Source organism: Heliangelus exortis, chromosome 14 (assembly GCF_036169615.1).
Source record: "Heliangelus exortis chromosome 14, bHelExo1.hap1, whole genome shotgun sequence".
In the NCBI taxonomy this organism is placed as follows: domain Eukaryota; kingdom Metazoa; phylum Chordata; class Aves; order Apodiformes; family Trochilidae; genus Heliangelus; species Heliangelus exortis.
Window position 1 is genome coordinate 15,218,053 of NC_092435.1, and position 25,782 is coordinate 15,243,834.

General features: G+C 38.7%; 1 protein-coding gene across 2 annotated transcripts in view; it reads left to right on the plus strand.

Annotated features, from left to right (window-relative positions):
* Positions 1-25,782, plus strand: part of COL4A5 (collagen type IV alpha 5 chain) — a 76,264-nt gene that overhangs the window by 4,797 nt on the left and 45,685 nt on the right. For both annotated transcript variants that reach the window (XR_011728569.1, XM_071757485.1), the window contains exons 2-3: positions 16,386-16,445; positions 25,319-25,408. Coding sequence is in view for 1 of the 2 variants with exons in the window: in XM_071757485.1 (XP_071613586.1) it covers positions 16,386-16,445; positions 25,319-25,408 (150 nt within the window). In the remaining variant the exon portion in view is untranslated. The remainder of the gene's footprint in view (positions 1-16,385; positions 16,446-25,318; positions 25,409-25,782) is intronic.

Consider the following 25,782-nt stretch of genomic DNA (forward strand, 5'->3'; position numbering starts at 1 on the left):
GAGATGTAAGAAGCAAAAACTGGAGGATGTGATCTTAATTTTAGGAGACGTGGATACTTGGCAATTAGATAATTACAAAACTGTAATGCAAATGAATCATTTTATCTTAAACTTGTTAATGCTTTAGTCTCTCTCTAAAAGGCTTGGTACTTAACCTGTAATGTGTTAATAGACATATCTTAGTCTGCTTGGAAAAGACTTTGATGTTGTGTGACTTATTTATGAAACTCTGAATCTCTGTTGCCATGATTTGAGTGGGAAGCTGGACTAAATCCCCCACCCGAGGCCCCTTCCAGACTGAATTTTCCTCTAAATCTGAAATTATGCAAGTGTGCATTTGTGCTCCAAGGTGTAATTTCTGTTAATACAACTTACATATGCTGCAGTAAAAAAATCAATCAGCATCATGTGGTTAAATTGTGAGTTGGAAGGCTTGTATTTACTTCAGTGCTTTTTTTAGTTGCAACTAGTCAAGATGCTATCTCTCAAGTTGTCAGCACAGCAGTATTCAGAATTTTAATTTTGTATTCTGTTTTTTTTGTGGAGGGCATCTTATACAGTTTGTGTTTGTGTATGTATTATTCTGTTATAATGTAACACGGAAACATAAATTGTAGTGGTGATATTGACAGGGATGTGTTTTCCACTTGAAATGTGTGTGGTTTAGGTCTTGGAAAGAGAGAGGAACTAAAAATAGATTTCAGCAGACTACTACTTCAAGGCTCTTAGTTATTGTAGCTCTCTTGTTGCCTTTCTCTCTTCACCAATTTGAAGAAGGAAAGTAGTTTTGTCTTGTGTATTTTGTTTCTTTTACCTAATCTCTGCAGAGGACTAAAACGTCAGAGTTGAATTTCAGTCTCTTCTCTCTCCTGGCACTGCAAAAGGTATCTGTGTTCAATGCACTTAAATTTGAACCACAAATAAAAGCTATTATCTATAAAATTATTCATTTTATTGAGGCATATAGCTAAACCTGTGAAACAGTCCTCCTACAGTCTAATATGACCTCGCTGTACACTACACTAGATAAGTTTTGGTACTGCAGCTCTGCTGAAACCTCTGCTTTTCCTTCTCTTGACTTTCCCTGGGAGAAGCAAAGCTTGGTTTGCTTCCCTGGCTGAAAACAGGCTGGTGAGTCTTTTTACCAGTGTCTGTACCTGTCAGGACTTTCTGCTGAAATCTGTTAAACACCTTGAAAAATGTGTTTATTCTAGAACTGGCTTTGGTTGTTATCAGTGTAAATCTTGGTTTTAAACCACACCATTAATTTAGAGAGAGAAGTTTACAGTGTACTGTTTCCTAAAGTACTGGGATGTTTCTCCAAACCAGATTTTTACAACTCCTAGTTGCAGCTGAAATGTGTATATGAGGCAGACACCCCTTCTCTAGAAGGAACAGTGAGTATGGAGGAAATCTCTGGTTCATGTTAAAATGTTTCACTGGTATGAAATGAAGACTTTGATCTCATTCCATCTCCCTCTCTGTAGTAGTTGCATCATCTTGTCTTTTTTTATTTCTTTATCAAGCTAGGGAGATAAAGCACGATTATTTTGATGATATGGACAAGATTTCTTAGCATTTCTCCAGTATTCTGAAAACTGCCAGAAATTTACTGTATATCAGAAAAGTTTATTTTCTTACTGTCCATTCTGGTGCCCAGCCTTTCTAGCTCCTGCATTCTGTGTGAAAATATAGTGAGCATTAGTTATTGCATAAAGCTGTCAAGCTTAAGCAACCATTAATTCAACAGCTTTATTTTATTTTTTGGCTTCTCCTTGTTAGCAATGAAGGCTAATCTTCCTTCACTAAGGAAGAAACACTGACAACTCCTGCATAAGAGGCTCTTTAGCATCAGTCTGTGTCTACTAAATCTGGCATTATAACTCCGGAAGAAAACCTTTCTTGTTCTGCACTTAAATCCTGCAGGTGTCCAATAGGGAGGAAGAAAATGACCACCCTGAGACATGAGCTGCACTTTTTCTACACCTTGAATTAAAGTAGCAATTATTAAAAAATACAACTAAATGGCTTTACTTAAAGCAATGAAAACTAACGTGGCCTGCAGACAAGGCTAGACAAGCCTTCAGCTCCTAGAAAATTTGATTTTCTGACAAGAAAGGCCATTGCACTTCACTAGGTGAAGGAGCTTATGCACTCAGTTTCAAAACCTTTTAAAAATAATCCTTTTTATGGGGCAGAGACTTTTCTTGAGTCAACTTACTATGAACCAACCTATTATGCCAAATGACAGCAGAAGCCATTGTTTCTGAAAGGCAAAGAAACTTCTACCTGTCATTCAAACTATGTAAGTTAAGTTAATCAGAGAAAATACTTATTCTGAATTAGTTTAAGAACAATTTGCTTATATATTGAACCTTAAAGAGCAAATGTGTTCAGAAAGGAAAAGAGGCTTCTTCACTTGCCTGAAAAATGAGAATTTGTTTGGTTCCTCACATCTCTTTTCATCCAGTTACTGTGTTTTCAGTAAGATACGAGGACAAAATATTGATATTTTTGCAGAATCATTACTTTTTAATTCATAAGTAATAATTTAAAACAAAAGGAGGAAATCGACTGAGGATGAGAAGTTACAAGGCTGAAGAATGTTTTGCTTGCATAGTCAGCTTAACTTGCAGCACTCATTTAGTTGTTTCTTAATGAGGAAAGTGTTGCTATGAAAATCTCTAGAAGTCTGCCCAGGCAAAAATGAAAGTATCCATACAGAAGTTTATATTTGTGTGGGTGGGTTTTTTGTACCTTTTTGATGAAGGTAAAGGGTATATATAGTGTCATTACTTTGCTGATCCAAAATGCTTATGGAAACTTCTTGGCAGTAGAACTGGTGACACCCCTCCACACGTGTGTACATGCACAAAAACCCCCTTAAGTATCTTTTTCTGTTCTAAAAGCTTTCAAACTCTTCAAAAGTAGTAGTAAGAAAGTGTTAAAATGTCTACATCTTAAGTATGAATTTTTGTATCCTAAGTGAACCTCAAAAATTCCTTAACTTTAGGCTTGAATGAGAAAATGCTTGTTGACAGGTCTAGTCATGCTCAGAACATGTGTATTTTTAGAACATCAGCATACTGTACCTAAGTGTGAGAATAACATGCAGGCCTCTTTAAAGTATGTGAAATTGCTAATATGCTACAGAAGTAACTGTGGAGGGACAGCATGGCAATGACAGAGTGGTTTGTTTGTTGTTTTTTTTTCTCAACATGCAGGCTAAGTTGGTTACCATCAGTAAGAAGATGGATTACTGGGAATATATTGTCGGAAATTTCATTGTAAAGGTCTTCATTGGCTTTTTTTTTTTTTTTTTTTTTTTTTTTTCTTTCTTAATGGCAGGAAGGAGTTTGATTTGGTAGAAGATTATTTAAAATACCAAGGAAGCCCTTTGGCTTTTTTGGTGTTGCTCAGGAGTGTACCAGAGACAAATTTTTAGGTTATCAAACACCAATCCTGAAAGAAAATAATTACTGCGTTAGTTCTGGTTGCTAAAGGGGTTCAGAGGCCAAATACAGATGATGGGTGTTAAAAGTGTAAAGAGGTATTTCTGAATGCTAATTATTATGAACTGATAATTAAGCATGGAATAAAGATATTCAGTCATGCAAGATTTTGATGCATTTGAACAGCAGTTTCCAGTGGTCATCATAATATGCTGCTTAAGAAGCTTCAGCTACCTGCCTCAGTGTTGGCTTGCTGTTTCCTGGGAGAAGAAAACTGCCCAGTGTGTATATTTAAAATCATCTCTGGACAAAATCTGGCTCCCTGCCAGACTGAGCATTTTATTTAGAGTTTCATACTGTAATAACAGGTTCTGGTCATTTTTACTATACTAGATATCTGAACTGTGAGCTACAGTTGTACCTTGGCGCTTCTTTCAGTTCTGATTCTGCATTCCATTCAGCTTTGCAGAGCTGGTGACTTTTAGTAACTTTCCTGTCTTCTCCTTCGCTTGGCTGGAGACAGCAAGTGCAGGGAAATACTGGGTTTGAATGGGAAGGTGCTGGTTCAGGGGGCTGCAGGGGTGGCTTCTGTGAGAAGATGCCAGAAGCTTTCTCTGTGTGTGATGGAGCCAGTGGCAGCTGGCTCCAAAACAAACCCACCATGGGCAAAGACTGAGCACGAGTGACAGTGAAAGCACCTCTGGGATAACATGTGTAACAGGGGAGGGGGGGACTGGAGGAGGAAGGGATGGAACCTGCCGTGCAATGGCAGCTGGGAGAGAGAAGTGAGAATATGTGAAAGGAACAAATCTGCAGACACCAAGGTCAGTGAAGGAGGTGAGGGAGAGGAGGTGCTTCAGGCTCTGGAGCAGATTCCCCTGCAGCCCATGGTGAAGACCATGTTGAGGCAGGTTGTCCTGCTGCAGCCCATGGTGTTCTGTGATACACCAGATACCACCTGCAGTCATCTACCACAGCAGAGCAGATGTATGTGTCTGAAGGAGGCTGGGACCCATGGAGAGCCTGTGTAGGAGCAAGTTTGGTGGCAGGACTTGTGTCCTTGAGTGGGACTCATGCTGGAACAGTCCATTCCTGAAGGACAGCTGTGGGGAGCATGTATGCTACAGCTGAAGAGTGTGAGGAGAAAGGAGCAGCAGAGACAAGGTGTAATGCAGTGACCATGACCCCTCTGTGCTGCTGGAGATATGAGGAAGAGAAGAGGTAGAGAAATTGGGAGTAAAGTTGAGCCCAGAAAGAAGAAAGGCGTAGAGGGAAGGTGTTTCTAAGGTTTGGTTTCATTTCTCCCTATGGTATGCTGACTTTTACCCTAAACTAATTTCCTTGAGTGACACCTTTTTTGCCTGTGACAGTAATTGGAGAGTGATCTGCCTGCTCTTCCCATGACCCTTGAGGCTTTTGTTATATTTTCTCTCCCCTGTCCAGCTGAGGAGGGGGAGTAATAGAGCAGCTTTGGGCACCTGGTGTACAGCCACAGCTAACCCATTGCAAAACCATTGTTGGATTTAACTCTCTGAATACCTAAGTGTAGAGAACAAAATTAAAAAGTGCTAAAATTCCAATCTTGTCTGTTGTTGTAGCATCTTGGAAAACCTAGGCTGGAAACATAATCCTCCTACTCTGGAGGCCAAATTAGGTGACCTCTTGCTCAAAGCAGAGGTGACTTTCAAGTTCTCTATTTGTACTTTGGATAATTTCAGTCTAGTAGGACATTTCAACAGTATCTTCTATCCCAAACCTTGCTTGCTGTAGGAATACAATTTTAAAACTTCATGGAAGGACTCCATAATTTATGCTTGTAATTAACCTACTGGTTATTGTGGGGTTCAGAGCATATATCACAAATTTGCAGCAGAATATTTCCTTGGCAAATGTTCAGCTCCAAACAACACTGGCGGGAGTTGCTGTACTCCCTAAACCAGGATGCCTCGGGGAATACTTTCCCTTAGAGAAAGTGACATTCTGTTTTGGAATGTGTACAAATGCCAGGGGATGTTTCTTTTTCTTGCCAAGCTTCAGACTGTAATACCTGAGGGCTATTTCCCTGAATAGATCTCCTCACTTGAATTATTGTGCTAGGGTGTTGCAATCATGTGTGCTCTTTCCTTGCCTACTCCCACTTATAAATTACAGTATTTTAGTACAGTGTTGCAAGGAAGACAATTTACTGATATTCTCAGACCTGGTCAGGGAATGAAATTAATGACAGTTAATGAAGTTAATCACATCAATTGTTGGAGGAAGCAATAACTAAACTGTCATGTGTCAAAGCGAAGTGAATCTTAATGCTGCTGCTGCTGAAGACTTCATCACCAAAACAAATAGTATTCAACTATTTACACAGCATTGTGACTGTTAAAATACAAGTTTTATGGTCCAGATGGTCAAAAGAGATAAAACACACAGTCAAAATTATTCTGAAGGTTTACACATCAGATTCTATTTGGAAAAAAAATATATCAAGTTCACTTCCTTTCCCTCTGTACCCTCTTCCTCTGGCACTTATCAAACTTATTTTTCTTTTCCTACTACTGATACAATGTTAATAGTAAAAAAACAACTTGTGTGTGTGTGTTTTCTCTGAAGAATGTATCTGTGGTCATTTTAGCTGGTTCTTTGGCATGTATTCAAAATTTTGTGTAATGTTGTAAGTTTCTGATAAGTGAGACTTAATTTCCAGGGCAGGCATTCTATATAGTGATGATCAATGCAAACCAAATGAAAGGATTCTTGGGGTAAGGTAATGTATAGGCTCTAGGTGTAATTTCTCTAGTATAAGGGAAGGAAATCCTATTTTTTCGAATCAAGTTGGGTTTTTCTAATTCTAAAATGTATGTTCTGTAAAGTGATCTATTAGCGCTAGCCTGCAGCTGTCTTCCAACATTTTAAAGGCAATACAACACATTTAGGCTCTCCTTTTCTTTGCCTCTCTGGAGCGGTTGGTGGGAAATTACTGTTGCCGTTTTCTGTATCACTATAAGGTCTCTTTTTTTTGTAGCAAGGTTCACCTTGTTATCATGCACTTCCCTTGAAGTAACAGTTGCTGTAAGATGGAGCTATTGCTAGAACATAGCCAGTGCATTAGGAAATAAATTCAACAGACTGAGGGCTTCTCTTTATCTGCTCAAGGTAAACATGTGACTTCCTGACGGGCATCTCCCACTATCTATCCCATTTTATCAGTTATAGGGATTTCTGAATTCATGTGGCTAAAAGAAGAAAAGGGCCTCCCAACTCAGCACATCCTAATGCTCTCCTTTAGGAGGTGCCTCTGACTTGCAGGACTAAGACAATTGCTGTGTTTTCGTTGCTTCTTTATTTAACTTGCTCCTCTTCAGTGCACTTACTTTTTTGACTTTGATTACTGAAGGCTAGAGAGTAGCTTTTATATTAGTATTGAGCAATACAGAAAAAGAACTGCCCAGAGTGCTATCTCCAGGTATTAAAATATGCACACAGACTATTCTGATGCTATAGGCATAAACAAATGATAAAACAGATTTAACTACAAGAACCTTGGAGCTATGATACTTGGTCCAAGAACTGAGGGAGAAGGGAGTTGATAATCACCACCACCACAAAAAATCCCCCAGACACCCACCAAGCCTTAAGTGAGTTCAGTCTTGTTCTGACAGTTAAGAGGGTGTGTGCTTCTTCAGATAACATCTCAATGTGATATCTCTCTGCAGAGCCTCTATTCTTTTTAGCATGTATAGTTGCTTAATCTTTGGTATTAATTTAGTACTTTCCAAATTTCAAAAAAGGCCACAGCAGGGTTGGATTAATCTGAAATGCTGTTCTATTTTATCTCTTCTTTCTCAGAGGAAGAAGTAGATACCTGTTCTTGTGTGGTCCACCTCATGCACTTGACACAAGAAGGTGCAGTTGTCAGGGACAAATGACTGACATCCATTAACAGCACTCAGGAATTGAAGCTTCCTTTGAGTATTATATGGATGAATGTGAATAACAGGACACTCTCTGGGAAAATAACCTGGAGCCTGTGTCTTTATTCCATTTCCTTAACTAGGAAAAGATTAAAAAGAGACTGCCAGAATGTGTGGTGTTATGACTGTATAATACATGGCTTGCAAGTGTATCTGAGGCTTACAAGCCTAGGTGACAGGTCTGAGTTTGTGTTACATTTGGATGTGGTTAGAGAAAGTGGAAACATCTAACACCTGTCACATGGGAAAGGTCCTAAATGACTAGTAAATCTTAACCTGTAATGAGTACCATATGGCACTTCTTATTTGCAGCTGGAAAAAATCAGGAAGCCTCAAGAGGCTCGTGATTAGAGTCTTGTGTGTAAAATTCAAGTAAAACTGAGACTTCCTGGAAAGCCAAGTGGCTTACTGTATACTGCCACTGACTGAAGGTCAGGTACCTAATGCTCATGTCTCAGTGCCAGTGTTAGTTGCAGAAATGTGTAACTGGACAGGTATAGATGGAGCCATGTTTAAAACAAACCATTTCTCTGTGTACTTGAGGAGTTTATGGTCTGTGTGAAAGCTAGAGCATAGGTTGCATTCCTGCAGGTGCTGTGCTGCCCACTGAAGAGGGAAGTGAAGTATCTGGCATCTGTCAGCTCAGGAACTTGGAGGCAAAGTGGAGTAGAAGACCACCTGGTAGTTTACATTCTGTCTTCAGTGCTCTTTCTTGCACTGTTTATTAGGAGGTTTAGTTGCCAAATCTAAACAGTCGTTTCTCAATATGCTTAAGCTGAGTTGCTATTGAAGGAAATTTGTGCAAATTCATACAGCATGATTAGAGCTGTCTTGAACTCTGTATTCATTAGGACAGGAGTATTTGGCTTCCAAGGTCTCTTCAATTTTAGCTTTGAAATGCTTGTGCCAAGGGCAATGGAGCTTGACTTGATTATTTTGCTTTCTGTGTATCCCATGCAGTAAAATGTACTACACTGAAGCCCATTCTTTGTCTTGTTAAGACTAACAGACCACAGAACTGTAAGAGTTTTCAGAAGTTGTGAGAAATGTCCATGTCATTTTCCTTGCCTATGATTGAGAGCAAGACTGCAGCACTCATTAAAGCAGAGTGGCAACAATTTTTGAAGATGGAAGGCTTTGTAGAAAATGAGAATGAGCTACTGAGGGTTGCAAGTACTGAGGGGTACTGACTGCTCCTTGTACTTCCTGCTTAAAGTTTCTTCATTTGTCTGCTTTTCCCCTCTTAAAGCCAGCTAAGGAGAAAGGGAGGAACAGGGATAGCAGGGAAGTTGACTGGATGCACAGTTGGGCTCCTGCACTTTGTCTTCTGGTTCAGAGATCAGATACAGAAAGATTCTGTCAGGCTGCAATACCCCCTGCTCTAGAGGGATAACACCTGTGTGTGTTTACTTGTTGCTTTCACTTTAGTTGTTAAAAAAAGGGAGGTAGGAATCCATAACTTATGGGAGATTAAACTCTTTCTGTGTAAGCTTTTTCCTGCTGACCTGCAGCCTTTCGGGGGCTTGCTAAGGATGAGTTCTTACCATTTTTTCCTGTTTCTAGAAACTCTGATCAGCAGTTCAGGTATCTGAATAGGCTGCCCTCCTACTCCTCTGGTTTGCCAATTTTTTTTTGTGCAGCTGCTGCATGACAGGTCACTCAACCAAAATCTATAGGTGAGTGCTTCTGTAGATCTTAACTCTGAACTTTTCTTAAGAGTTTCCAGGAAGGCAGAGGGAAATCGTTCATTGTGTTGCTTCTAGGTTTATAGGGAGAAATCTTTATGGGCAGATAATTGCAGTTTGAGGATGAAAGTTAAATGAGCTTTAGGGCATTAATTCTGTAAAGAGACTGAATCTAAAAAATTGTCTGTAGTTACACTGTATCAGCTGGTCTAAGGAAAGATCTATTGCTGCTATTGTTGCCTTCATTTTAAGCAGAAGCTGCTGTGAAATAGTCTTTACAGAAAACTGTTAAAAAGCTGTAATTGATTCAGTTTAAAGCAGTAAAATTCATTGTGGTACAAAATATAGGCAGAAAAAATAAATTCTTTTTAAAAAAGTTCACCTGTTTCTTGTGGTACAATGTTTTTAACATAGATATACTTGCTTCAAGTTTTGCATTTTCTGCAGGTAGTTATGCTAAGATTCTCATGTTTTTTTTGTTTGGTTGGGGTTTTTTGTGGTTTTTTGTTTTTTCTGTGAGGTTTTTTTCTTGAGGGTTTTGTTTGGTTGTTGAGGGGCTTCTTGTGTGTGTGTGTTTTGTGGTTTTTTTGTTTTTGTTTTTTTTAAGGAGCAGTCATTTGATTGCTACCAAATCATGGTAACTAAATTCTAAGAGAAAATTTACTGGCCAATAAACTTTCTTTATAATCAAAACATTTGCCTGAGATGTGGTAACTAGATTTAGTGGGGGTCTAGTTACATTTAGTGTTACTATACAGCATAGGCTATTCATATATCTAAATAGGAAATAACCTGGTGCTGGCCTTTAAGAGGAAAAAGGTTGTACATCAGATATTTCAGACTTGGTTTTTAACTTCTCTCTGGTGCATTCTCATTTACAGTGGCCAAGAACTGTGGCTACTACAGCTAAGAGCTTCCTCTACAAGTCTGAACAGATCTTGTATTGTGCAGACTTCAAAGAAAGATAGTGCCTTAAGGTGTAACAGGTTAAATTACATGTCAGAAGTTCCCTTTCTTAAAAAAAAAAAAAAGCTGGTCAAGAACTTCTGCAAACATGTTTTGACTCTTACATTTTGTACCATGAAACTTTGTTTTAGTATCTTTGAGTAAATTTAGTGAGGTGAATTAAGGGAAATGATTACTTATGAGGGTATGTAGTAATCTTTTAACTCGGATTCTGCTTTAGAACTCTTACTGCTTATAAATACTTGTGTGAGAAAGTAATGGCTACTTGAATTATGGAGCTGTGGTGGCTTTTCTGCCATAGTTGACTTCACATAGATATTTGAGTAATAAACTGTTATTTGCAGATGTGTTCTCTTGTTAAGCCTAAAGAGCATGTACATGAAATCATAATTAGAACTCACAATAGCAGCTTTAACTCTGGTTGTCAAATTCCCACAAAACCTTTTGTTTCTTGGCTATATTCATGTCCAGGCAAGTGAAAGGAAACTCAACTTGCTTAAGATAAAAGGTGAAGTCTTTGACCTGGGTGAGTAGTAAATCCTTAGCTAGATAACTCTGCAGGTGTTTTGTTTTACAGATCTCAGCAAGCTAATAAATGTGAGTATATTCTTCAGGACCACCACCAAAATAAAGCTTAATCTTTGTCTGCTTCAAATGCAAAAGCTGGATTTCCTTTCCATCATAAATAGATGTATGTATAGTTGAATTTGAGACTTCTGCATGGTTAGAGCAGAAAGAGTACTGTGGTCTTCCTCCTAGGGCACAGACAGCAATTGCTATATAGTGTGCCTTGAGTGCATATTAACATCTTTTCAGGCCTTTGCCACTTGCTCTCCTCCCTCTCAAACTGGAGTATTGTTCCCCAGTTCAGTTATGCTCCTGTGTGATCAGTGTGTTGCAGAGTTTTAAATTTGCTTTAGAATTCAGGCCAGCTTCTCCTGGGCAGAGTTTATTTCAGTGATTTCTGTGCATCTCTTCCCTGCTGGAGGGAACCTTTCTCACCTGATGAGGTAGCTTTCCATGTTGTGTTGTCAAATAACTGCCCAGTTCCCTTCAGGATGACATGAAGCTGGTGTGTGTCTGTGCATGTTAATCCCAGAAGATGTGGTGTGGTGAAGCTTTGTGGCCATTTAAATCTCTGAAGAAGTCTCAATACATTCCAGGAGACACCAGCATTTAAAACCAGTGGCTGTACACAATCAGTTTTTGACTCTTACTTGACCTCTTGCTGCCACCGGAACTGAGCTGTCAAGAACAGTGTGTAGTCTGTCAGTACAAACTGCATGGCTAGGTAGGCTCAGTAATGCTGCTGCCCTCTTCTAGAAATGAGGGGTTATAAGACAAAATTCTCATTTCATGGTAAAATAATACATTGTGAAGATGTTGGAGTAAAGAAATTGGGTAGCCTGTAAATGTTTGGACTGTTTCATGCTTCTGTCTCTTATCCAACTCTAATATCAGGACTGAGCGTTCATTTGTGAGCAATTGGGTCATGTCAGAACTCTTCTTATAGTATGCAAAGGCACCTTGTTGAATCACCTACCGTGCTTCTGTAAAAAGTTGCACCACTTTATTTCTTTCTAATTTTTAAATTTTGAGCACTGGCTTCCCTTCTCATTCCTCTAACCTTTCACATGAAGCGAGTATTAAAATATTGTTAAACTGCTATACATTTAAGTACATATACATTATTTAAGTACTAATGCATACTTCAATCTGGATTTTTAGATGTTTCCTACACTCTTCCCTACATGCACACAATTCACTCGTTAGCTTCTCTGTAGCTGCACGCATGCAATGGTAAATTGTCTCTCAAACAGTCAATTTTCACATAAGTCTTTCAGTTCAGAAGCTAATGTTTTGCTTAAATTGTGCTGTGTTACTTTGATTCTGAGAGATTAAAATATGAAGTCAGGCAAACCATACATGAAGCCATTAATCAGCTCTCTGTAACCTTTATCAATTACTATGAGCAAATTAATAAGAGGTTCTCTTTTGCCTTCAGTTTTAGGAAGTCATAAGTTGCTGTTCTCTCCAGGAATGGTGGTTCTCTCCAGAACCTGGTGATTTTAAAAAATATTTTGGCCAATACTGTTGTGAGTTACAGCTCTGGGGTGGGGAGGGGACATTGCCTTCTAACTGACATCTCTAGGCTTGATGATGGAGGGGAACGTGCTTAGTACATAAGGCAGGCTTCTAGCCAAAACAGATTTTGAGGACAAGTTGCTTATTCATTTCCTTGAGCTGCCTGTAACAAGCCAGTGGCCAAGAGTAAGAAGTGACTTTGATTTCAAATGTGTACTTTTTTCTTCAAACTGAAAAACAAACAAAAAAAACCCCCAACCAACCCATTCTGACATAAAGCAGTTTTCTTTAGTCCATGTAAGACACAAAAGACTGAGCTTGTTCTGGAAGAGTTATCCTTTGACTAGTAAACCAATACCATTCTTCCTTTTATATACTAATGAAAAGAACTCGCTCTCCACACATGGACTCAATGGAGTAGAAGCTGTCAGGAAAATCCAATGAAAGGATTAGCTAAACTCAAATAAAGTAATTAGAGCCCTTGATTGTGTCTTGCCATGCAAAAGTCACAGCAAAGGCAATGATAGTTGCTCTCTACACGTATGTGGTGGGAAGGCAACAGGAATGCAGGAGGTAAAAAGAAAACCTGAGCAGTTTGTCTTTTTCTTAAAGTGACTTCATTCCTTACCCATCGTCCTATAGTTGAGAAACTGAAGGATTTTAATAAGGATGGAGATTGAGACCAGCTCCTTATGATTAAACCATAATGGTTACTATTAATTTTTTGTCTTTCCTGATACATAAAATGTCTCCTACTGGTCAGAGCTAGGAATTGACCTAGTATGGAAGGCTTCTGGCTGCCTAATACAAGGCAGGTGACTTGTTCAGTTCTCTAATGTGTAACAAATGTACCAAGTATAACTTGGAGTTCCACTGAGATTTGGAGCAATTTAATTTTTCACATCTGAAAATCCAGTAAGTCTGCTAATTTTCAATGGCAAAGCTTTTGCAAAGGGTAAACTACTGATCACAGCCATCTATGTCTTGCTCTTAATCTAGGTTTCTCTATGTTTGAAAGGTGTGGTCATTGTATGATTTTTCATTATTTGATTGCAGTGGAGATAACAGTGCTCATGTGCAGGAAAAATTCCAAACATAGCGTGGAATCTGGATTTTCTAAGCATTTATATGAGATAAAGAATTAAATCCATGACATCAGAAATCTCTAGCTCATGGTTACTGAGCAGCTTTCAAACTTGTAGTGGCTTGTTATGCAGTATGCATTCTCCTGTAGCACAATTTTCATGCTTGTTTTCCCAAGCTAAAAAAGGCCTTGAGATTATCGAAAAGTCTAAACAAAAAAAGTTTTCAGTTAGAATAGGTCATTAAGCTTTTTTCTTTTCTTTTTTTGCCGTGCCAACATGTTTTACTTTGTTTTCATGCTGTGGTGCAATATAACCCATAAGTGGCACGAATTGATCTCCATATAGTACAAATTCTCAGGGCTTTTTCTATTCAAACTGTTCTGTTTAAAAAGAAAAAACAAAACACAATTTGGTGGGAATAGAAGTTAATGCAAATAAGAAACACAATCTGCCTAACACAGCTTTTGTACAGGAAGATAAGTGACTGCTGAAGGAATACTTTTTGATAAGCTTGTGGGTGAATAGGTCTTCCCAGGATTTAAGCCAAAAATTACTACCATTTGATTACAGTGGATATACAGACTACTTCTAACTTCCTTTCACTGCTGTCTGGGAAAGACCATGTTTCCTTTCCAAGTAATGAATCTGAACTGGAAATCCAAAACCATCTGTCAAAAAGCATTCAGTGAGTTCACCTGGCTCTTCAAGACAAGTTGATGTATACCATATATACATATATATAAAGAGGCTACTCAAAGTGTAAGGAACCCAGCCTGAATACATAAATTACTTTGGAAGACAGTTACACACTTTTTAAAAAACTTTACAAATCCTATTGATTAAATAAAAGCACTTTTTCTTTTTCTTTAAAAGACAAATAGAAAACTGAGGATCACTTTCTTCAAAAAACTTACACAGGAAGATTCAGTCATCCTTAAAGCTTGTTTTTTTCTAATGCCAGACTGTTGGGAAGGACACAATCATTCAGCACCAAATCTACCATTATTTAACACCACCATATGCAGGAAAGGTTCATGTTTCTCACCTTCACAAAATTGCATGTAACTAACTTGTTTTGTGTAGGGGCAACATAACCATCTTTTCACTCTTAATCTTCTCTTTCGCCCTGTCCACCCCAGCAGTTCTCATGTGCCTGAAAATGAGAAATTTCCATAAGAAACATTCTCTGGAAGCTGTGAGGAGACTAAACCAGCTTCTTCTATTCCATAACCTAAACAAATCCTTCTTATCCTGAGTAGAATATTGATCATCCCTTCTGTGTCTTATTTTAGCCTGTGTGCATTTATCCCTGTGCACATTTGGGAAATTTTTAATGAGTACTGATAGACTATTTTTCCTCCCCCTGCCTCTTGGAGGCAGCAAAGACCTTCATGCAGCTCTCACTTGTAGTAAGAACCAAGGGCTGCTGCCCGGTGAGCTGCCTAAGTTCCTGTTTCTTTGTGTTGGGCTTGTACTGTGAGGCAGGGGAATATTGCATGTAGCTAAGGTTAATCCCTTTTAAATGAAGCTTTGTTAACGAAATTAATCCTAAAACTGTTTCACAAGAAAGTTGTTTTTAAAATTTTTTTTATTAATAGTCTTTAAATCCACTGCAAAAAGTGAAAAGGATCTGATACCAAATTCATAGGATAACTTAGGTTGAAGGGGAACATCAGGAGGGCACCAAGCAACCTGCTCCAAACCAGGTCAGCTGTGAGGTCAGGTCAGGTTACACAGGGATGTGTCCAGTCTGATCTTTGAAATCCTGAACTGGTTAGTAATGTTCAATTTCACTTGAGGCAATAGCTTAATAAGCCACTGCTAACCAAGAATTCTGAGGGGGTTTTGAACATCAAGTCAAGAAATTGATGACAAAAGCCAAATGGAAGGTATGGAGAGATGTCCTGGGCATGTCAGATAGCACTATTGCTGTACTTAAAACTCAAAAGCTCTGCCTTTTGCTACATGATGCTTTAGTCGATCCCATGTTTGTTTAGCTCCAGGTGAATTAAGCCACTTCTGCATTTTCAGTCTGGTGCCTGATTCAGGAATTCTTAATGCCAGGTAGGTGATGGGTCACGTCTCTAAAATGCTTCTGTGATAATGAAGACTAGAATTCAAGTGTGGGTGTACTTTAGATCTGACACACCAGCTGGTTTCCTGCCTGACTGAAAACTTGTACATAATGTTCTCTGTAGATTACTTGGGGGGAAGGTCCCTAAATGCTCAGCTTTTCAAACTTTTAAAGTATGTGCTGTATTTTTTATTGGAATGCTGCACCTGTTCTCAGAACAAGTTAATACCTAAAGTGTTTCAGGTAGTGTATCTTCTAATGTGGGTCATGGGTTGTGACTATAAAGAGGTTTGAAAGCTGATGACCATGTGTATTATGCAGAGGCATTCTACAAAAAAAATTAGAAATCTCACTTTTGTAAACACATCTGATCATCTCTGAAATCAACATGAAGCTCTGATGAGTATCCCATGTTGTACTAGAGGAGAGAGAACATAAGCCAGGTAAATGTGGTATGGAAAAATGACCTGACTTGGATTTTCTTCATGAATCAAACTTCCACATCTCCCTTCTCTGACCCCTTGATTGTCTCTCTCCATATGTTATGGGCTGTTGTAGCTGTATTGTCATACTTTGTGATGGAGTATGAATGCAGATAGATGCATCTAGGTCTTTAAAAATAACTCAATAACTGTGGAGGAAAGAATTAACCGTGTAGTATTTTTGCAGTAACTATCACAAATTCTCTCGAAAGCTTCAGGCTTGGTGAAACTCTTGTGCAAAACCTGACACCTACTGGTGAGAAATGTAATTGACCTCTCCTCAGTGTGAAGACGTGCTGAAAGCCGGTTCTATTGAAGTCCTGGCCGTTTGGCCGTAGTTGTTGGCTTATACCTTGCTCTAGAATCAGTAGTGTCCCCGCATAAATGTAAAAGTCTAAAATTTCTAGGGAAACTTGAATGCATTTGCATGCTAGCATCGGTATTAATAAATACTGAACTATGTATCTGCTTTGAACACGAGTGTAATGGCTGCATGACCAACTTTATAGGCTTAAATTTTAGACTACCTTTTGTAATGGTATTAAGACTTGTATTGATTAAAATAATCTGGTTTTTTCTTTGTCTTTAAAGGCTTGCCATGGATGCACATCTTTATCCAAATGTGATTGCAGTGGAGTAAAAGGTGAAAAGGTAAATCTTTTCTTTTTACTGACAGACCAACACAAGCCACTGAGCCATGTGCTAACTGCAGGGAACTAAAGATTCTTTATGATAACTTTTATTTCTTGCATGTGTGTTATTTTCTTTGAAGTGTGAATATGCACCAAAGATAAGAAATTTTATAACAGCTTCAGGTATTGAGTTAAATTGGCTTGTCCAGAATTTCACACCATTATTTTCTCAAGAATGGGGAATGATAGCATAAATTTCTCCAGCTATGTGGGACTAAAAACCAGAAATGCACAACTTCTAGTAAAACAGGAAGAATTCCTATTTACTAGCTAGATAGTGTAGACAATCTAAGGTGTGGATTGTATGGTAATGACTGTTAGTAATGCTTCAGTGGGAATTTAAAAATGGAGTGTGGGTTGCTTTCCTCCTTTCCTTGCATTGCTCAGAAGTAGTTGATGCTCACTAATGTGCTCTGAACTTTTACTGTTTGTTACCTTGTGACTTGGGTAGCTGTATACTGAAATGATTGCTGCCTACATACTCAGCTGGACTATGGAAGGAACACAGTTCAGATGCAGCTTTCCCAACATACATTGCTGTCACCCATGTAAGCAGCTAGTTAATGGCCAAGCATGTTTTGATTAAGAAAAGCAAAATATAATCCGTATCCAAAAAACAGCTCTGTCTGGTTCATTCAGTGCAACAGCCTGGTTTGGGCTACCCAGATGGTGTCCTAAGGCTGGGAGATGCATGTTGACAACTCCAAGCTTTCCTGTATCCATGCAGCTTTAACTTCCAGTCTCACTGCTTGAATTCAGTATCTGTGCAATGTTTCTATCACCATTATTTCTTAATTTTTTTACTTTTTTTTTCCTTTGAAGAAACAGCAGGTGCCCAGCATTTTTTTTTTTTTTTTAGTTACAATGCAATGTAACTAAACTCACCTGACTTGTGCCTTTACTCAAAGGTGGGACTTTATTTGTATGTATATTCTATTCAAATAGTTCCCATATAGCTGCTGTTTTCACAGGGAATGGATGTGATGTGACCACTGCAAGGGGGAGAGGCTGCCTGAAACTCTTCCACTCTTAGTCTTGTAAACAGTTTGCTTGAGATACAATGGGGTCTTAAAGATGTGAACTGATAACAAAGCTTGATAAGCCTATCTTATCAAAACACTTACTCTATCTTAACAAGGTTCTAGAAGGGCTTCAGTGCTCTAGACTTATTTCTGACAGATTTCAAAGGTAATTTTTGATACTGCATAAATAAATGTAACCTCAAATTAGCACAGCTAATGCAAAACAATCAGTCACTGCATTGGCACCAGAATGTGCTGACACAAAATTTTACTGTTGGCTGGGGTTAATAAGGCAGATGTCCAAAATTCAGATGAATTCTTGATGCCACACCTGCCATCCAGATAGCTCCAGAAAAATGAGGTCATTCCTTGGCATTTACTTGCTTTCAGTTTATCAAGTGTATTACCAGTTTACATACCTAGTGAAGAACAGCATCCCCCTGATTACAAGCTCATCCCAGTACAGCTGTAGCAGGTACAGCTTTGGAGAACTTTCTGTAGTTATAGGTTGGGATATATATATATTATTTATTTATTTATTTATTTTAACTAGTCACAGCCAGTAAGCAAATGGATGTTGCCTGGCTAGTGTGCATAAGGAAAAACTAGAATTAAATCTTCTGGCTTTCCAAGTAAAATAATTTTCTCCCAGTGGTTCAGCTTTCTCTTTATACTACTGTTACCCATGCAAAGGACTAGACACATTCTAGTCCTTCAGTGTCACTATGAAGTTGACATAATCACGTTTCTCTGATAAAGAATATCTTTCTGGGGGGACAGAGGGTGAGTTTTTTTGTCTAAATAAAGTCAACTGGATCTTATGAGCCTTGCTCAAGATCAAGCTCTCAAATGTCATTCTATTTCCACTCCTCCAGACTGTCCTAGCCAATTGTTAAGGAGAACTGCACAGAACAAACTCTTGCACCTTTAGTTTCTAACCGCTGTTGGCCTTTTCTGGAGTGAATTCTACCAAGTCCTGAATAGAAGGGTGAGATTCTTGATAACCTTTTGTGAAAAGGAAGCAGATGGGGAGGAATAAAACTCCAGTAAATCAGACCAAGTTTTCATAATGATCCTGCATCTTCCTTGAAAATCTTATGGGGGTTGCAAATTGATCAAAATGTAATCCTTTAATAAAATTTTGAAAACACTAAAAAACGAAGTCAAACAGAGCTTCACCTGTGGTAAGACAGCTTTCTGTCTTGTCTATTTATTTTATTTTTTTTTTTTGTATGTATGAGCCCTCTTAAGGGAAGGTGTGTGTGTGTGTGTGTGTGTGTGTGTGTGTGTGTGTGTGTGTGTGTGTGTGTGTGTGTGTGTGTGTGTCTGAGATCCCACTTATTAAACTGACATGAGGCAAGTTTCCATCCTTACAGTGGAAGATTCTCTTCGAAATCTGGGAACTGCAACTTATTTGCCTCCTAAATCCAGGTCAACAGCACAATCCTGAGGCATGCCAGAAGTTGTTTTGTTTTTTAAACACTGCTTCATGAGTTTGCAGAGCATCATGTACATTATGTAAAGGAACAATGAGAAGCCAAGTCTGTATTTCTTGAGTATGATCAAGAACCAGTGGACTGGTTTGATTGTATGTGCACACACTTCATTATTTTGGTTGCTCTATAATTACAAAGCATTCAGTTATTGATGCATTGATGGTTATTGATGGATTGATGGACTCAGCAGTTCAGCTCTGAGGAACCATAAGAGTTCATTCTAACTGACATCCATAATGCTTTATCTTCTATGTTTTGCTTTTATCCTTAGATCTTTTTCTAGAATCTTGTACTACTACAGTGTACCATTTACTTAATATTTAAGTTTTCAAACCTGGTACTATCTTCAAACCAGCTTTCTTGAAGATGTTACCATTATTCCAGTTAAGTGTAAACAGCTGCTACAAGTTTCAGGCTTTTGCTTTGCATTTGACATTCAGTGTCTCTGCTTCCTTCTCCAGTGACCTCTGAACCAGGATCAAACTCTGGCTCCTTCCCTAACTGGTGTATGAAGAGCATTGGACAAGGAGCTGTTTAAACAATCTCCCCTCTTTGATTCTCCCATTGGGAGTGTGACACTGTACTTGTAGAACTACTGGAAGTCAGGCACACAGAACCTGGTTCTGTACCAGGGAGACAGGAAAAGCTTTGTCAAATGCACTCAACTGAGCCCTGAGCTTCTGTTCCACTGTTTTCACTTCTGGCCCTCCACCAGCTTCTGTATCCAAGTTGCTGTCCACTTGCATTAAGTCAACTGGGAAGTGTGGCTTTGTTCAGCTTGGAAGGAACACATTGGGCTCTGCTGAGATTCAGAAGTAGCCTTCTCCCTAAAGATCCTAACATTGCCTTCAGGATATCTAAATCTTAACAGATCATGTAAAGTACTAAAAATTGAACTCAAATAGGAAAAATATTTTCTTGTCTTGCCTTGGAGAGCCACAGTTCTAACTTAACTTTTTCTACACTGCCAGTGATTCTGGCTGAGTTCTGCCATCAGGCCTTTGGAGCATCACTAGAATGTTAACTGTTGGACAAGGCCTTTAGTACAATAGCTGACCAAAATCAATGCACTGAAATCTTTCTTCCTCTGTTCAAGCCCACCTCACTGAATTTAAATATAAAATGGGTAGTGTAAAATCCCAACATGTCCAAACATGTCTAAAAGAACAACTGAGGAACTTACTGTAAAAAAAGTTAGTAGTAATTCATTGCAGCTGGGAGCCAGTGTGCTGTTACAGTAAGCTGCTCAGTAGCAAACTGCATCTGGTAAAAGTATTTAAACTGAAATTATGGAGATGGTAGATACAGGAGTTTGTAAGAATTGCTCTCACTTCTCAGCTGGAAGAGAAGTATGTAATTGCTTTTCAATTAAGGAACTGATTATGGTTGGATTTAAAATAAATATTGGTTGGTACTTTTGAGGTAAACCTGCTTTAAACTAAAAGCTAGGTAAAGAAATAAACATAGACACTCTACATGGAAAAATCTCTAAACCAATGAGACGTAGATTATTGGGCTGGTTTTACCTAGGCTAAGAACAAGATTGGAAGATGCTGATAAGATCAGTTTTACTAAGACAGGGAGTGGGGAGAGGAGGAGGGTGGTACTGAATCTCAGCTGCTTTAGCTGATGAAGACTGAGACCCAAGGGCTACAACAAACTAGCTGGATGCCTCTTACTCACTCAGAGGGGAACTACTCTGGTTTTTCTTTGAAGCTGCTGCTGAAATAAGTTTTTTATACCTTCCCCTTGCTAGGTGTTCCTGTTTCCCCTCTGGGGCTTGTGTGGCCGTGTTCAGAGCTGTCAGTGAACTGATCTCACGGCAACCAAGTTTCTTTGTAAACTAGGTTGGTTTTCAGCCTTGTCAATTCCTTCTTGCAAGTTATGTTGCAGCTATTTGTGTAGCTGTGATAGAAACGTAGCTTGCTATGGGAGGAACTCTTTCACAGTACCTAATATGCAGTTTCCTCTCAAAATAGCTGCAAATAGATTGTGCTGTTTTCAATGAGCAGGACTATTGGGTTCTATAATTCAAATTTAAATTAAAATTAAGAACTTGTTCTTTAATTATTACATATGGTTAATCCATGGACTTTTAAAGAGAACTTCAGAAGGTGCCAGGTTCACTGAGTTGGATCACAACAGAAGAGGTGCAACTTCAAAGACTTGTCTGGATTCCGAGTTCCTGGTAGATACCTACAAGCTTGGTGTGCCTCAGATTCTGGCAAGAACAGCTTGTAATATCTGAGCTCCAAGGGCATTTCAGATACATATTTTTCAGATACATACCCTGTATGTTAAAGCAAGAAATCCATATGCCTCACAAAAGAAGAATATCTTATTCTTGGACTCCTTGATTATACAGTCTTGGAGCTCTAAGTCTCAGAATAAAATTATCAGTATATGTCCTCAAGACCCCAGTTTTCTCCTGCCTTTATTATGGTAAAATTTAGTACAGATGTGGCCCAAGCTCAGCTTTTCTTTTCACTGTTGGCTACAAACTACTAAGAAATAGTTAAAAATTCTCAGATTTTAGTCACATTGTCAAGAATCATCACATGAGCGGTGTCTGTGCTTTGTAAATCTTGGCCTGAACTCCAGCCCTATGGCCCTGTATTCTGTAAGGTTTACAAGCCTGGCAAATGGCCACTGACCATTATACTTTGTTTTGTCTTACAAAAGTTTCAGATGGTGTTCTGAAGAAATTTTAAGTATTTTGAAGAATACAGGTTGTGTCAGAAGAGATTTATTTATTGCATTAAACTATGTCTTTAACACTCCTGCTTCTGACTGGTTGGTGTGTTTGTGTTGTTCTTGATTACATACAATAGTTCTCAGTCTGTTACCTGAAGTGTTCTTCAAGTTGAGGAAGAGTTTAGTTGGCTAGTATTAGAATCTGAGGCAACAGCTATTTTCATCCTGTCATTTAGAAAGGGAGTAAATAATATGACTCCATGACTTTTTTCATCTTTTAATGATACTACAGACATTTGTATGTTGATTTAAGAAGCTACCAAAAAGTTACCCTTCTTTAGACTCTTTCTGTTGTTTACTGTTTTAATAGCAAGGACAGGGAGCAAGTCTGTGCCTATTTTGCCCCTTTGTTACAGCCAGGCTCTTACATGTATTTAGGCATTGAAATGGGCTGTCCAACTGCTTTCACAAACATTTTTTGCATTCTTATTTTTTTTTTCCTCCTTGCTCCCCATTTATACAATATCCATTATCCTGGCTTCTGTAAAAAAAAAAATTAAATTTATAAATATTTGGATTTCAGAAAGAAGTTTTAGAAATGTGAATAACTTGTGTATGCTTTGAAGCTACATCTATCTGTGATTTTATAAATACTTATGAACTATTATTAGAATATATGGAACTGTGCCAAATTTTTCTCTACCCCTTTTTAGTTGGCTATGTCTTGCTGCAGTTTTAAGCATAATTTTAGGGTGTTTCCCAAACTTTTTTTTAATTCCTATCCCCCAAGGAACAGTCATGTTCAAGCTTATAAGCTCACAGTTTTGCCACATCTCTGTAGCTGATTGAGGGCAACTGCTTTGCCAGCTACTCCGGATTTATCACCAAGTGAGATCGGAATCTGAATCCTCACCCATTCCCCAAGGGTATCAGAGAATCATTTAGGTTGGAAAAGCTCAGCCACAAACCTAATGCTGCCGAGTCTACCACTAAACCATGTCCTTAAGTGCCACATCTATGTATCTTTTAAATACCTCCTGGAATGGTGACTCAACCACTTCCCTGGGCAGGCTATTCCAATATGGAAATGATGGCTTATAGCTGATGCATCTTTACTGTGATGTGGAAACAATCCTGTACTTTCAGGACTGGGAGATGAGATCTGAGTTGACACAAGCCTCTCCTGCTTATGTTTGTCTTTAGTAGCTTCTAATCTGAAACAAAAAGTATCCAGACTTCCTCAGTTCTTTCTGTGCAAGCAAAACTGGCTTGCTGCCTGTAGCCTTCAGTCTCATGATAGCCCCAATGATATAAGGTCCTTTTTTGGCATTGAATTTCTAAATGATTTTTTCAGTTTCAGTATGTTCTTGATATATCTGACCCTCACAAAAACGGTATGGCACATGCAAGGTATGCAATAGGAAAAGTCTGGAAGCAGAAGCAGTGTCTGAAAACTGTTCTTGCTTATGAAATCCTTCTATAAACTATTGAAGTAGAAGACAAAAATAACTTGTCCAACATCATCTTTGTTCCAGGGAGCTGGATCAGCTTGGTTTCTCCCCCTACCCAACTTGCCTGTGCTTAGTTTGATACATTTCCCTCGGGGAAGTGCCTGGTGTAATCCCTCAGCTGTTCCAAAGCAGAGTCCTTCAAATCATCTGTTCACTCCTGGGGGGTAATTTGCTGGTAAACTCCATGGGAGTTGCTCTGGCAACAGTTTCCTCATGCAAAGCTCTCATTGTTGCTGCTCACTTAGAAAGTAGGCTTGGAAAATACTTGTTTTGTAGTTTCAATAGTGCAGTTTGTTAGCAGCATTAGTTGCCTCCTGTATTTTTCTTTCTTAACGGTTTGGCTTCATATGTTTCACTTTAAAGGCTTTTGCTTCCCAGTTTGTGACTACTTAGAGTGGGGACCTCGGAGCAGTTGCAGTTCAGTGAAGAGATCTTCAGCCTTAGATGACACACACACAAGGCCAACCCTCTGCTAAAAGTGTTTTCTAGTAACCATCTGCAGATATTATTTTCTATAACAAAAATGTGAAGAAGGGAGAACAAATATGAGATTAGTGGACACTGTGTAGCTTAGCTAGCACCTGACACATCTGACATGCCTCTTGTACTCAGGTGTGTTTCCTCAGTGTGCAAATGCAGCTCTTGCCAGAGCTTGCTCCAGAGTTTGGCTTGGTCTTATGTTTCCCTTATCAGGCACTCCCAAATTCCTCATTCTCCTTCAGGGACACACTAACCCTTTCATATCCTGGCTGGAGATAGTAAGACTCCTCTGGTTTTGCTTTTCAGTTGAGGTAGCATGCCAGCTGTATAGCTCCAGAAGAAAGTACAGGCTGGCTCTTTGTGTACAAAACCAGCCTGGACCCTGACTATCCAGCTTAAGATAGGCTCAATTTAGGATGCAGTTTCAGCATTTGCACTGGGGAGAAAAGATGTCTATCCTGTATAAGAGAGCAATATGTGACCTACAGTAAAAGTAGGGTATGTTTACCTACCAACCAAATCTGTCTGTAGAATAATAAGGGATACTGCTGAAAAACTCCCTGTTTCATAAACAGTTATGTATTGGTTGATGTAACAGAGCTCTAGGAAATACCTGTTTAGACAGTTGAAAAGTATGCCATAGTATACATTCATATATATATATAAATATATACAAAAAGGTGTATTAATTCTGATATTTCTTTTTTGTGTCATTTGAAAACTTAGTATTTACTGATTTTTGTGAATCTATGGCACACAAGGAATAAAAATAAATGTTTTATGAATTTGCAGCTATGCGTATTCTGAAACTGCAGGTAAGTGATATTGTTAACTTGTACTAACAAGTCAGAGGGCAGCATAAGCTGGTATATGGTATTTGTTACACTACTGAGGGGCTATCATGGCTAACCATTGCATAAATATTTAGCAAAATATGACTGCTGCTTGAGACCTTACAATTTTAGCAGGAGGTGACGTAAAAGGAATAAGAAACCTTTTTTTCTTTGCTGTCTGGTGCCTACCTCACCTAATATAGAATGTAAGCACTTTCAACAGGAACCCTCTATGTTCCATATTTGTACTGTTTAGCATACAGCACAACCAGGATCTTAGTTGCTTTAATATTACAAATTACAGTCTAGCAACTGTGAAATAACAAGTCACATTATAGCATCCTTCTGAAACTGTCTATAGACATTGCAGCAGAGGTAAATTTTCAGGGAAAGTTTGGTAGACAATAAAGGTATGTTTTTTAAAGGAATAGGGAAGAGTTCTATGTATATAAGCAGCACAGAAGAATCAGATGATTGAATTATTTTGGTAAATAGATGTGCTGGATAAGCATCCTATGAAACCTGTTTGAGTGGTGCAATTAAAGGCAATGTGTGTGTATGTTTAGGAATTCCTGTAGCTAAGCAGGTGAGATGTTTAATCTGTTTGATGACTTCCCACAGAAGTCATGGAATCACAGAATGGTTTGGGTTGGAAGGGATGTTAAAGATCATCTAGTGCCAACCTCCCTGCATGGGCAGGGACACCTCCCTCTAGATGAGAATAATAAAGATATTGCAGTTTCTGAATTTTTCTATCATATCTTGTGCTTTTCTCCACCACCTCTTCTTTTTGTAGGGTGAGAGAGGATTCCCAGGCTTGGAAGGACAGCCAGGTTTGCCTGGATTTCCAGGACCTGAAGGACCACCTGGTCCAAGAGGCTCAAAGGTAAGTTTCAATTTATTTGAACAGCATGAAAATGCTACGTGGCATTAGCTTGCTTTTAGTGCTGATCCTAAATCATTCCAGAATGGTTGATTATCATTGGTTTAATAGCCAAAATCTTCAGATGCTGGGACATGATATATGTTGCTTGGTTTGAACAGTCAGCCAGAGCAAAAGATTTCTCTTACTTTTCTTATTCTTCACCTACACACGTGCTTGCAAACACTACCTATGCACTTGCATCCTTTCACTAGGTGCTGCAGGTTAAGGACAAAGAACAGGTTTGGCAAGGTTTTGTAACACAGTTTATCAGTCCTTGCAGTAATGCACTCTGTGGTTTTGTTGACTGATAAGAGTGGTGCTGGGTTGTCAGCTTC